The sequence below is a fragment of the Somniosus microcephalus genome, chromosome 11, assembly GCF_052327205.1.
Source record: "Somniosus microcephalus isolate GS21.2 chromosome 11, FLI_Smic_1.0, whole genome shotgun sequence".
Taxonomy (NCBI): Eukaryota; Metazoa; Chordata; class Chondrichthyes; order Squaliformes; family Somniosidae; genus Somniosus; species Somniosus microcephalus.
In genome coordinates, this window is record NC_140997.1 from 56,231,748 (window position 1) to 56,245,675 (window position 13,928).

The window sequence follows — 13,928 nt, forward strand, 5'->3', positions numbered from 1 at the left end:
CTTAGAGAAGATATTTCCATTTGCGGGGGAGACCAGAACTAGGGGCCATAACAATAAAATAGTCATTAATAAATCCAATAGGGAATTCAGGAGGAACGTCTTTACCCAGAGAGTGGTTAGAATGTGGAATTGCTACCACAAGGAGTAGTTGAGGTGACCTAGCATAGATGCATTTAAGGGGAAGCTAGATAAGCACATGAACGAGAAAGGAATAGAAGGATATGTTGATGGGGTTAGATGAAGAATGGTGGGCGGAGGGTCATGTGGAGCATAAACACTGGCATGGACCTGTTGGGCCGAATGGCCTGTTTCTGTACTGTAAATATGTGCAACTAAGTATCGTATATAAAATTAGTTAGTGTACTGGACAAAGATTTTGCATAAACGCACTGGATTTTAAACTATAAACACACTAAAGAAGCATGAAGATAGTTTACCTGGACCCATTTATTGGAATACATCAAAAACTAAAATAGTGTAGTTTAATTTAATCTATAATGTTAATTGAAAGGAGCATACTGTAACAGGTTAGCCTGGCAATCTGGGTGCTGCTATTTGTTAAGATTTCTTAACTATGTCTTTAATCTATGACCAATCCCTCTGTAAAGAGTCAGTTAGACATTATAAAGAGATACTTTATATAATATTGAAATAGTTCGATACATGTTCCATTGATTTGCACCTTTAAATGTAGATATCAGGGTACATTTTCATCTTTCGTAATCCTGGTGCATAGCTTTGCATGTTGAGAGCATATATTGGTAATTAAGGTCCTCCCTGCCCTCCTATGACTTTATGCCCAATCGTTTTCGAGCTGAAGACAAATATTTACCCCATTTTCTTTTCTAAAAGGTGTAAATATTTTATCATGAGCTATGCACTGACTATGCACCAAGTAGGCAGACGGACAAGCGGTTCCTTGATTTTCACAGTTTGCATTAAATGCTCGGTGGTGTTTAAGAATGCCTTGTAAGCCACTTAGTAGCACAGGTGAGATTGGGAATGCAGGGAGATAAGGGATAAAAACCCACATCCTACTGCTCTGTGGCATCACGTGCTAGTGCATTAATGTACCGTGCCACAACATTGCCAGAAATCAACATTTATTAGATTTCTGCATAACATGAACCATTCCTTGGCTGCAGCGTAGGCAGATGACCTGGTTTGGTATAGGATGGTAAGAGTCTAGGGTGTATCTGTAATCACACAGTTTACATTTCAGGCTAGCTCCATTAAGCAGGTCACTGACGTCCTCTGCCAAGGCTCAGCAGTTCATCATCTTCCCCATTGACCTCGCCACTCAACAGGAGAGCTTGGGGATTCGCAGCAGTGGCCGGCTTCCCCCGCGTGCATGCCGGCATTGACCACACATGTCACCATCAGGTCACCACATCATCAGGCAGTAGCACTAATGTACAGTTAGTGACTGATCACAGAAACATGATCATGTAAGTGTCTGCAAGGTACCCAGGTAGGTGTCACGGACACTTGCATGATTCAACACTCAACTGTCTCCCCAGTGTTTGAACCTCACAGAAATGTGGCAGGCTAGCTGTTGGGGGAACAGGGGAAAACCCCTACAGATGTGGCCCATGACACCCATCTCCAACCCCACCACCCCGAGCAACACAGATATAATAGAAGCTGTCGGACCTCCGGTATCATCATTGAACACACCATTGAGATGCTGAAGATTAGGTTCAGCAGTCTTGGCAGGTCTGGGGGGGTTCCTATAATATGCTCCATGAAGAGTCTCTCGAATAGTTGTTACATGCTGCTTACTTCACAACCTTGCCTTGCCGAGAGGCCTGCCATGCAGCAACAGATGTTGTGGAGCAGCTCGTACTTCTGAGAATGTGAACTCAGAAGCTGTTATCAAACCACACTGCAGATCAGAGTGCCAAATGTAATGACGATGATGAATTTAGTTCCAAACATAGTAATTGCCTTAATTTAATCTCTTACACAAGTGCTCAACCTATAGTGCTTTTCTTATTACAAGCTATCTACTGCCCCTACGAGGAGCTCCCTTAGTGGCTTCAGCACAGTGGTGAAAGGCTGATGTTGTTCATGCTGGGATCCTTGCGGTGACTTCTGCGTGCTCAAGCCTGCAAAGCTCTGGCTGCAGACTGCTGCAACTCAGCTGTTGCCGGTGTAGACTAGCTTAGCTGACTGGCTAGTACCATCATGAGTATTGGTTGAGGGTGTGATGAATGAGCAGACGTGCTGACATCCTGAGAGAGGGCAACACATACCTCTCCCATCATGCCACTGCCACACCTATGGGGCTGGTGCTCATCACTTCCACTAATCTGCACACTGCAAAAAATGAGTGAATATCTACTGTTGGTCACTCATACTAAGTGTTTCACCATGTGCAGAAAACTCTGGCTCACTATCTAACTCATGCAGAGTGCCAGTGTCTGAGATATTGGCTGGGAGGGATGGAGTGCATGGCGGATTGTCTCCTCTGATGTAGGTTCTGCAGTAGCCTCTTGATGCCAAGATGAACCTAGAAGAAAGAAAAATGGGATAACAGTGAGGATGCCAGAGAGAAGCTAGATATTTGCAGGTGTCAGTCTTGAGAATGCAGCTTGAAGTTGTGAAGGTTTCTGCATATTTGCTGAAATGAATGAAGAGATGCAAGTAATGTGCTGATACCCTGTTGAGTTAAGTTGCCAGCTTCTCCTTCCCCGAAACTCATGGGTCTGCCTGGAGCACTGATCTCTAGGGCTTCTTGCATTGCTTGGGTGAGGATGATGATATGAGCGTCTTGTTCCTCTCCTTGGCATCGTGCATTGTCTTGTCTTGCAGAAAGAGAGGGTGGGTTAGTGAGTGGCTGTTGAAAAGATCAGCGGAGATGTGTGGGGTTTATGCATATAGTGCATGTGTTGCGAGGTGGAGAAGAAGTACTGAGGCTGGGGAGGTGAAGAATATAAAGCTAATTGTGTGTAATGTGAAGTGACGAAGGAGTGCTGGGAGGAGTTGGTGATTGTGCTAGGATGTGAGAAGAGAATGGTGCTAGTGTGTGGTGTGAAGAGAGCAGAGGAAGATGTGAATGTGCTTAGAATGAGAAAGAAAGATGTTGGAGTGTGCCCTTGTGATAGTATGTTGAAGGATATGATGGACGGGAGGGAATTGTTGAGCGTGGTTGGGGGAGGGGATGAAAGGAGTGTTGTCAGGTGCTATTGAGTGGTGAAGAGTTGTACTCACACTTGCTGTTCTTGAGGCCATTAAAACCGGTGCTGCTTCTGGCTCCACAAGAATATCCTGAGCCTTCCCTCCCTGGGCATTACCCCACTCCATCGACCGTGATCGTTGTCGACCCCCCGCCGCCGTCGTCTTCGTCTTCCTGACTTACCTTGCCCGGGATCATTTCCCTAGATCCCTGGCAGCTGCCTGTACTCCTGATTTCTCATTCCCACCCACTGGCCTCCACATCATCCCTGCCGGCTTCGGGCAGGAGTCAGCTTTTTCACGTGTAAATGAGGCCTGGGAATTTTGGGGGGCTGGAAGCTTTGCCGCACTCTTCGGTCCGCACGCCCCTGATTCTCGTCCCGAGTTAAAATCGACCACTAAATTTTCCAAAACTCCCTCCACAGAATTACCTAATGGCCAGAGCCTGCAAGTACATTGTAACAATTTTTGTAAGAAAGTTAAATGGGAAATGTTGACACAGCAATTTACATTTGTAAATGTTGACATTATAGTGTGACCAAAAATCATGACAACAGAAAGTACGATTTGTGGACAGGAAGTGTATGCCACAAGATTTTTAATAATACAGTCCCCACCGCTTAAAGCGAGCATGTTGCTGTCAACAGACTTTGCATGCTATACGTGGTGGCGGTGTAAACATTTTTGTTAAAGCCTGGAGGTTATCTTCATTCTCCCTCTCTCCTCTTCCATTCTGTCTAAATGCCCCAGTGCCGGTGCTGTTACTCACACCACGATAATTGATGATGCAAACGGGAGATGACCGAAAATCAGCACTTTTAAGGCTCTGTCCGTATTGGATCTTTTCACAACTCGCCATCCGCTCTTCCTCAGCAACTTGGGTTGAGGATTAAAGCCCTGGAACTGTTTAAGAGGCGGTCAGATTGCGATGGGAACAAATGGAAGGTATTTGTAGGAGGGAGAGTTAAACGGGCCGAGTCCGCTCTCTTCTCTTTATCACTTGTTTGTAAGCAGCAGTCGGAGGAGTTCTAGAGGCCACGGGGATGACTGAAAGCAGCGAAGCTCCCTGAACAAACTTAATGACAGCTAATTGTACTTTAACGAGGTGCGCACAGCTGCTTGAACTGCTTAATATGGTTTAAGCAGTGCCTTTGTAATTGACACCAATGGTAATAGCAAATGGTTAGTGCTGTTTGACTGATATAGGCTGCTGTCCGGAATAAGCGCGGACGGTGTGAGTGGTGGGGATTGTAGATTTATTATAAAATGTATAGATTTAATCTATGTAGAACAAAAGATAAATCTGGGATTATTTCTCTCAATTATTATCCAGGACTGGGCATTTAGAACAGAGGCAGAAAATGAGAAGAAACGTGTCACATGGAACATAGAGAGACGCTGCTTTATGGAGCCTGAGGCTTTGTTGAGGTAACTGCCATATTTTATAATGTTAACTTAAATACAATCAGGAATTGGGTCGAGTCGTGGTTTGCACAGTGTTTTTTTGCCTCTGGACTATGGAATTGATTCCAGCCCAAACTGATAGGGCCATAAGATCCTGTGTGAAATTAGTTTATGGAATCTCACCTCAGTTCACAGAACAAAACTGCCTTTAACTTGTCACTGAGAGAGGCCACAAAGATGACTGTCGTAGGAAATGGAAATGTTATACTGGTGCAGTAGGTGTACTTTTCTGAGGGTGGTGTATAAGAATTTTACAAAAATGTGGTTTTTTCAACAACAGAAAAGTTAAATATAATACTGAAATTGTGACTTCCAAACTGCTCTTCAGTTGGTCTTTTGGAAGTGTTTGACAACATAGGAAGACTAACTTTCTTCCTCTCATTTTTTCTTGTGTGTTTCCCTCTACTTTATCCCTTCTAACTCTCTGCTTCTCTTATTTCTATTTATCTCATTCCTTATATGCGTCTCTCTCTTCCATCACCTCTGTGTCTGACTCTCCTTATAGAATCATACAGCACAGAAGGAGGTCATATGTCCCATCGTGCTCGTGCCGGCTCTTTGAAAGAGCCATCCAATTAGTCCCACTCCCCCTGATTCCCATTGACTTCAATTTTATTAGGGCTCGTTGATGCCACACTTGGTCAAATGCTGCCTTGAGGTCAAGGGCAGTCACACTCACCTCACCTCTAGAATTCAGCTCTTTTGTCAATGTTTGGACCAAGGCTGCAATGAGGTCTGGAGCCGAATGGTCCTGCCGGAACCCAAACTGAGCATCAGTGAGTGAGCAGACTATTGGTGAGTAAGTGCCGCTTGATAGCACTGTCGACTACACCTTCCATCACTTTGTTGATGATTGAGAGTAGGCTGATGGGGCAGTAATTGGTGGGATTGGATTTGTCCTGCTTTTTGTGGACAGGACAGACCTAGGCAATTTTCCACATTGTCGGGTAGATGCCAGTGTTGTAGCTGTACTGGAACAGCTTGGCTAGAGATGCGGCTAGTTCTGGAGCACAAGTCTTTATATATTTTTATATCCTATCCAATTTCTCTACCCGCTCCTCTTACTGTGACATTGTCAGCATCCTCTTTTTTTGTGAAAACAGATACAAAGTACTCATTTAGTACTTCAACCATGCCCTCTGCTTCTGTAAGAAGATTTCTTTTTCAGTCCCTAATCAACCTCATCCTTCCTTTTGACTATCCTTTTACTCTTTATATGTTTATAAAAGACTTTAGTGTTCCCTTTTATGTTACCCACTAATGTTTTCTCATGCACTCTTTGCCCCCTTATTTCCTTTTTCAGTTCTCTACATTCTGCTTGATTCTCTACTGTATTATGAACCTGATATTTATTGTAAGCCTCCAATTTTTTTGTTTAATGTTAATCTCAATTTTTTTATCATCCAGGAAGCTCTAGCTTTGGATGCCCTACCTTTCCCCCTCATAGGAATGTGTTTTGTCTGTACCCAAACTATCTCCTCCTTGAAGGCCTTCCATTGCGCATTTACTGTTTTACCTGCCAAACTTTGTTTCCAATCCATCTAGATCAGATCCTTTTTCAAATCACTAAAATTAACCCTCTTCCAGTTGAGTATCTTTACCTTTGATTGTTCTTTGTCCTATTCCATAACTACTCTAAACCTAATGGCCCAGAAATTCCAGAACGGGGCTTGCAGCGCGTGCAAGCCCCGTATTTGCACTTACCCCGCGCTCGTGCCGATCAGCTTCTGGGACGCCTGAACTTGCAGAAATAGAAAGCACATTCCCGGGCAGCGTATGACGTCACGCCGCCCAGGAGTGCAGCCAGCGCGAAGCCAGGAGCGTGCAGTGTAAGTGAGACACGCCCCTTGAGGTCTCAGTTTCACTGGACACGCCCCCAATGTTTCTGTCAAGCTGCTAAGGATTTTTACATGCAAAGCAGCAGTTTAAATAGGTTTTTGGAAGTTTTTTGAAGATTTTGGTAACTTTTATAAACTTTTTAAAATGTTTACATTATTTTGAGTAATCTGAAGTAGTTTTAAAGAGAATTAAAGCAATTTAAAGACTTTTAAAAGCCCTAAAAGAATTTTTTAAATTCCATTTATTTATTTAGCAATGTCGTCGTCATACGTGTCTTCACACTGTTCCCTTTGGGGAACTGTATGAAGTGGTGGAAGGATTTATGGCCATGATTAACGCTCATTCCGTGACCGTAACCATCTTTGAACCAGCCATTAGGGCGGTTAGTCCTATGGCGGGAGGGTTTTACGGGCTCCCACAAGCTATACAAAGAGGGGGGGCCACCCACACCCACGGACGCAAATATCCCACTGGATGTCAACCCAGAATTTTGAGCCGGAGCTCCGACTCCACTTGCCGGGACTGTCTGGAGCGGGGTTCGAAACCCTACCCTGATCTGGCCCAGCGGCGGGGATCCTACCGCTATGACAAAGGCCCAATCCAATTAGCAACGTGAAATGGCAGCATAGGGCTCCAGTCACGGGGAGGGAAAAGGCGCAGGAAACGTATGGGTGTCACCTTTTGTGCGGAGTGGGCCTTTTGCGTAGCAGTAAGCATCCCCGCCGCTGGGCCAGAAGGAGTAGGGTTTTGAACCCCACTCCAGACAGTCCCGGCAAGTGGAGTCGGAGCTCCAACTTTAAATTCTGGGTGGACATCCAGCGGGATACTTGCGTCCGTGGGTGTTGGTGGCCCCCCCCCCCCCCCCACTCAGATGGGTTGTGGGAGCCCGTAAAACCCTCCCGCCGTAGGACTAACCACCCTAATGGCTGGTTCAAAGATGGTTACGGTCACGGAATGAGCGTTAATCACGGCCATAAATCCTTCCACCACTTCATACAGTTCCCCAAAGGGAACAGTGTGAGGATACGTACGATGATGACCTCTTGCGCAATGCACCTCCTTGGACCCTCAGTCGCAGATGCGAGGGGGCAAGTCGTGCAATTGTTAAATTTTTTATTTTATTGACATGTAAAATGTTGGCCCAGTAATTCCCTTCCAAATGCGCTAGTACGGTCGGGGTACTTACGCATCTGGCCGGATGGAATGCCGGTTTTCAGCATGCACAGTGCATGTGGGGAAAACCGGCATTTCCTGTCCTCTGAACGAAGGGGTTCAGAGGCAGAACGCGTGCGACTGCACAGGCAGCGCGTGCGCAGTATAATTCGCCGCTTTCATTAATGCTTTCAGTGAGGTCCAGTCATTACAACTTACACATGAAAAAAGCATGGGTACAGTTGCTCCAGAGGCTGCGGAGGAAGATATTTCTTATTGTGGAGCTTCTGAAAGTATGTATGTCTGTATATATTCCTTTGCGTGTTATGTATATATTCCTTTACTTATGTGTATGAATGTATTATTTAATTATGACTTTCAGAGAAAGTAACTTATTGGAAAATCATAATTAAAAATATACATTCATACACATTAGTAAAGGAATATAAAACATACATACATATACGTAAAGGAATATATGTGGACATACATACATAACTCATTCTCACATTCCATTCACACAGCCACAATTGCTCCTTCTACCTACCGTTCTGAAAACCCGTTTTAAAAAAAAAAAAAAAAAAAAATTAAAGTTTAAAACTTACTTAAAATTTCTTAAAATAACTTCCCTCCCTTTCCCAAACCTAAATATTGCATTTCATAAGCTCCTCCATAAAATATATCTCCTTCCCCAGCCAATGAACAACTTTACACTTGCTTTTTTCAAGTGTAAGTTCTAGGGACTTACCCTCACTGAATCCATCAGTGAAATCTACAAAGTTCACTGCGCAAGCGCTGCCTGTGCAGTCGCACGCGCTGTGAATAGACCTCGGGTCTGGAAATGCCGGCGTTCCCCGCATGCGCTGTTCCTGCTGAACGCCGGCATTTCCAATGGCCAGATGCGTGAGTAACCCGACCGTACTCACGCTTCTGGCCTGGAATTTCTGGCCCAACATTATTGTAATCATTATTTTCCTCAGTCCCTTTTGTCTCTCTCTTTACCTTCTGTTTCCCTCCTTCCCTTCTCTGTCCTTGTTTCTCTCCTCTATTTCTACTGTGTGTTTCCTCCTTCCATTCTGTGTGCTCTCTTTCGCCTCCATCCCTTCTTTCTCATTCTATCCCCTTCTCACCCGTTCTTTTTCTCTTCTCTCTCTGTTTCTTTTTGTCTCATCTTGTAATTTTCTCTCTCTCCTTTTCTGAATCACACACTGTTTTTCCTGTTTGCACTCTCCTTTTCTGATTCTCTTTCTCTATTTTCTGGTAACATTCTCCTTTTCTCATTTATTTCCTGATCTGCTTTACTTTCTTTCTTGCCCTTATTTGCTCTCTCTTTTCCAAGTTCATTTTCTTGCTATCAGCTTCATTTTTGCTCTCTCTTCTGGTTCATTTTCTTCTTAATTGGTTAGCTTTTTCCATTTTTGGTACACTTTCTTAACAGTTTACTTTCTCTGTTTTTTCTCTCACCACATCACAGATTCACATTTTAAAGTTGCAAATTCACAAATACAGGATGCCCACCCCTTTATTTCCCTCGACCTGGACTGTAAAGCTTTGAACACCATTTTTGTTCCCTTGTTGCAGGCTTTTTGCCGGGGGAAATTTATGAACTGATGTTGGAAAGACCTGTCATTTTATTTTAGGAAAGTTTTTTTAATTACTAGTGCTGAAGTTGGACATTAAAAATGTTGACGACCTACAAAAATGATGGCCCGGATGTTCCGGGGCCTATGACGGCGTATACACAGCGTATGCCGCCGTAAGTGCCCCCAAGTTCTGGGTTTCCACATGCGATGCGCATGCGCGAAAACCCGGAACTTGCGATCTGTCAAGGTTCGCCTTGACCGATCGTACCCATCTGCTACAAATTCACTTTCGCTGGCGCAGTGTTGGGCTATTTGCGTTGGGTCTTTTACCAGCGTAAGGGTTTAAATAAAGGTTAAAATAATTTTTTTTAAATGATTTACACATTCACTTAACGTTTTAAATTAGTTTAGGTCAATTTTGTCCTGATTAAATATGTTAATTTAATTTTTTGCAAAATAACTATTTATTTAAAATGTTTAATTAAATGGTATTTTAATTAATTTTGAACCTGTGAACATTTATTTTCATTTCAGTGTTGTGAAGTTGTATTTATTAGGTGAATTCTATTATGTTTACATGGATTCTGTACGTAAATGGAATCCCCATAAGCATGATAGGAATCCCCCTATGTCATTGGTTGGCCTGGCCCACGTGATCCCAGTGATGCTTGCGAACCACATGCGTCCTGGGATCTGTGGGCCTTTATGCCGGCGTAAGCCTGCAGGCCCAGGACTGCAAGAGTCCGAAGCTCTGGAGACACCAGGGAAGTACGTACGTTTCTTGCGGTTCAGAGGCGTACGCGGGCGGCAAGCCTCCGACCACAATGTCCAGGCCCCCAGCTGGAAGATCTCAATTGAAAGCCTTTGGCTGGTGTGTGGGGAAAAATGTTTGGAGCTGTGTTGCTAAAATGGAGAAGGAGCAGTTCTGTTCACCTGTTCCAATGCTGGCTAGTCACAGGGTAAAAGAAGGGAAAATGGAATATCTAAAAGCAATCTATTTGATTTCTTTATTAGTTTGTATAAATGAAATATCTTTTCCAGGCTGCAGAAGTATATAGCAGAGTCCACGTACCTCCCTGTGGAGATCAAACGTGTACCGTTAGCTCCTGCAGTCAAGGCAGGAGGAAAAAGCAGCAAAATAGACAAGGTCAGTTAATTATTTCTAGAATCTTGTTTATAAAGGGGGAAGGGAAGCATTGGGAGTCTTTTTTGTTATAAACACTACTTATAGAAGAATATGATGGCTTTCTCAGATACTTCTTTAAAAACGACCATATTAATTGCAGATATATATGGTCACCCTTCCTATTCCAGCAATATCAAGAACATCCCCATGCTTAATGCAGTGGCTCAGCTGTAAAAATAGGAGACTTCAAACTGGTCTGAGTGCTCCAGTGCCATCTAGCCTGGGAGATCAACCTACAGGCCGCAAAATCTGCATTCCCAGTCTGCAGCAAGGTTTCCCATAATTGGGCTGTTCTAGAGTGACATTCAGAGCAGTCTGACACTGCACAAGGCTCAGTAAGGCCTCAAGAAAAGTTTAAATGAGTGGGTGCCTCTACAGGTATTATGTGACTGGAATTGCTCCAGTCACACAGTGCCAAACAGGCACTATGGGGAGGCGGTAATCTACTAAAATCATTTCCTCTGCCTGGCCCTTCCCTATACCCTGTTTGCAATCCCTGCCCTAGCTGTTCCTGTGCTCGCCTACTCTCTCCTGAAAATGCTGCCAGCATTCGACAGGCAGCCAACAACCCAGACTGACTGCTGGCGTCCAAAATTCCAGCCCTTCGCATTCGCTGTGCATTATTTGATACATACTGGCAACTCCATATATCTATGTTAATGAGCTGACCTTGTATGATGGGGCGAGTGTGGCCAGGATTGCACAGGCAGTGTTCCTGGTCTTGCACGCCCAGGATTGCATAATTGGAATCAGAAAATACTGGAAATACACAGCAAGTCAGTCAACATCTGTGGAGAGAACAGATAGCTTTATGTTTAAGCTGCAGACCCTTCTTTATGGCATTATTAGTACAGACAGTTCCGTTTTTGTACTGAGGATGTTTTTAAAGAATTGAAAGAAAAAAGCACAATGCACTAAACACTTTGGTTCTCAGTTAACTTTATTTCTGCATTTTTATTTCACAAAATGGCGTTCCCTGCTGTCCTGCCTCTCAGTTTATTGCTGCTCATGTCAGGATACCAAACTGGATTGAAATATACAAATAATAAGCAGATAGAAAGGAATCTGCAGAAGACAAATTAGTTAAATATTCCAAGTACACACTGGTGACGAGCTACCTCACTGCCAGCACTTATCGGAAAATTTAGGCTATTATCCAGAAAAAGTGATAAATAAATACAGATAAATCATGAAGTTGATTATATTTACCAGTGAAATAATAGAATAATTAGACATTTATGATTACATCAGAGATGCAGTAGTTTGATTACAAAATAATTAACTCTGTGGACAAGGAAGGTTCATGTAGGTTTGAGTGTGAATGTATTTTAAAGTAAAATGTATCAAGTATAAGGTTAGTAACAGTTCTATTTTAAATCATTATATTTTTAAATAGTGACTGCCCCCTATAGATTTAGTTCCCAAGACCAGAGCTCCTTCTCTTGGATGCATTTCTTTGCTATCTCTCACACACTTGGTCTATTTCTTTATTTAGAAACGTGAAGTACTCCGATTATCTCATTCACAGACCACAGTGAACACTGAAAATGAAAAACCTTCTGTTATAGATCAGCCAGTGAAAGGGTCAAGGGTAACATGAAGATGTATTCTGCTCCAATTTCTCCATGAAACCTTTGTAGTAATCTATTAATTTATATTATCTGCAGACAGAGGAAGAGGGACCTATCTCGTTCCATGGAGTAGCATACATAAATATGGCTCCTTTATTGTATCCAGGTGTGAAGAAGATTCGAGGAGCATATCCAATACTCCCTTTCAATGAGTCTGAAATATTTGAAAAGGTAACATTGATGTCGTAATATAATATGCATTGCTTTGGAAAAGAATATCAAGATAGGCTATGGGTTTACAATTCTTTATACAATAAGCTCCCAATCTCCGTTATGCCAGCTGGAAACATTGCAGAGTGAATGCCAGGTCCTTAGACAAAGGTAGGAAGATAAAATTGCACACTCCCGGCATTGGGAGTCTCCAACCCTGCTCTGCTCCTTCACACATATAAAGTCCTGGCAGAAATCCCACATTGGACATGACCTGACGTATCCGGGTCCCAGATTATTTTCAAGCCCTTCTGTTGCACTCCGACCAGAGTTACAGAAGAGCCATGAATATTCAGCCCCAAGGAACAGCATGCCCTGTGCACAGGAACTTCATTAATTTGTTAGTTTTCCATGCTTACCGCCCTTTCTTGAGTGTTCGTGTACCACCCATTTCCTGAAATGCTGGCATCACTCCCGTGATTGACAGAAATAATAATTTGGTTCAAATTTTAAAGTTTACATCATAAGCTAACAAACCATAGTGGCGTAGAAATTGGTCCACGCAGTCTTTGGTGCTACTCGGACTACTAAGGCCTCAATACGGCGGGTAGGAAGTATGTGCACATTTCCGCCTTTTGTGTTGGGTAAGAACAAACAAGAGGTGTCCTTTGCCTATGGCTGAAATGGATGTTAGGTCCTTTGCATATGCAAATAAGGAGCTGAAGGCCTGCCTGAGGTAAGATTGGTTTGGCCCGAGGCAGCTGACACCATCGCTGACTGCTCTCAGGGAAACCAGCCCTAAGGATCACCTACAACAAAGAAGGCAAGTAACGTACCTGAATTTGGAGCCGGGAGGAGCAGGAGTGTGATTCCCAGCCCCACATTAAAGGACCCGATTGAGCTCCCGACGCCCGATCCCCGATCCCTGCCCCTGATCTCCCCTCTGCACCTGACTCAACCCCTGTGGTCCTCGGCCCTGATCTCCCCTCTGCTTCTGACTCGATCCCTGACACAGACCATCATAATCCCCGACCCAGGCCCTGATTGCCAATCCTCACAATCCCTGTCTAACCCTTGGGATCCCTGACACCAATCCAGGCACTGACCCAGACCCCAACCTAGACCCCGATCCCTGACAACACTTACCTGAGGGCCGCTGCAATGCAAGCTTGGACTCCTCTTGCCGACAGACTCTTTATACTTTGCCATCAACATTGAAATGAAGCCTGAGGCCCAATATCCAGAGAGCCTCAGGCCTCACCATTCGGGCGCGGGAGGGGTGGGGTTGCGAACTGGGGTCGTGGCTCCATTTTTGGGCCAGTTACTTTTTTTATTTGTTTATAGGATGTGGGCGTCGCTGGCAAGGCCAGCATTTATTGCCCATCCCTAATTGCCCTTGAGAAGGTGGTGGTGAGCCACCTTCTTGAACCGCTGCAGTCCGTGTGGTGAAGGTACTCCCATAGTGCTGTTAGGGAGGGAGTTCCAGGATTTTGACTCAGCGACGATGAAGGATCGGCGATATACTTCTAAGTCAGGATGGTGTGTGACTTGGAGGGGAACTTGGAGGTGGTGGTGTTCCCGTGCGCCTGCTGCCCTTGTCCTTCTAGGTGGAAGAGGTTGCTAGTTTGGGAGCTGCTGCCGAAGAAGCCTTGGCGAGTTGCTGCAGTGCATCTTGTAGATGGTACACACTGCAGCCACGGTACGCCGGTGGTGGAGGGAGTAAATGTTTAAGGTAGTGGATGGTGT

At 44.2% G+C, this 13,928-nt stretch overlaps 1 protein-coding gene and 1 long non-coding RNA gene across 8 annotated transcripts in view; one reads left to right on the forward strand and one right to left on the reverse strand.

The window, feature by feature from the left end:
- Positions 1 to 13,928, forward strand: part of cfap70 (cilia and flagella associated protein 70) — a 122,527-nt gene that overhangs the window by 25,697 nt on the left and 82,902 nt on the right. For all 7 annotated transcript variants that reach the window (XM_086000702.1, XM_086000705.1, XM_086000708.1 and 4 more), the window contains exons 8-10: positions 4,511 to 4,605; positions 10,257 to 10,362; positions 12,069 to 12,203. In XM_086000702.1, the coding sequence (XP_085856828.1) occupies positions 4,511 to 4,605; positions 10,257 to 10,362; positions 12,069 to 12,203 (336 nt within the window). The remainder of the gene's footprint in view (positions 1 to 4,510; positions 4,606 to 10,256; positions 10,363 to 12,068; positions 12,204 to 13,928) is intronic.
- Positions 2,308 to 4,292, reverse strand: LOC147110593 (uncharacterized). The gene is made up of 3 exons (XR_015079952.1): positions 3,947 to 4,292; positions 3,214 to 3,622; positions 2,308 to 2,512 (listed from the first exon to the last, which is right to left on the reverse strand). It is a non-coding gene; the product is annotated as an uncharacterized LOC147110593 (long non-coding RNA).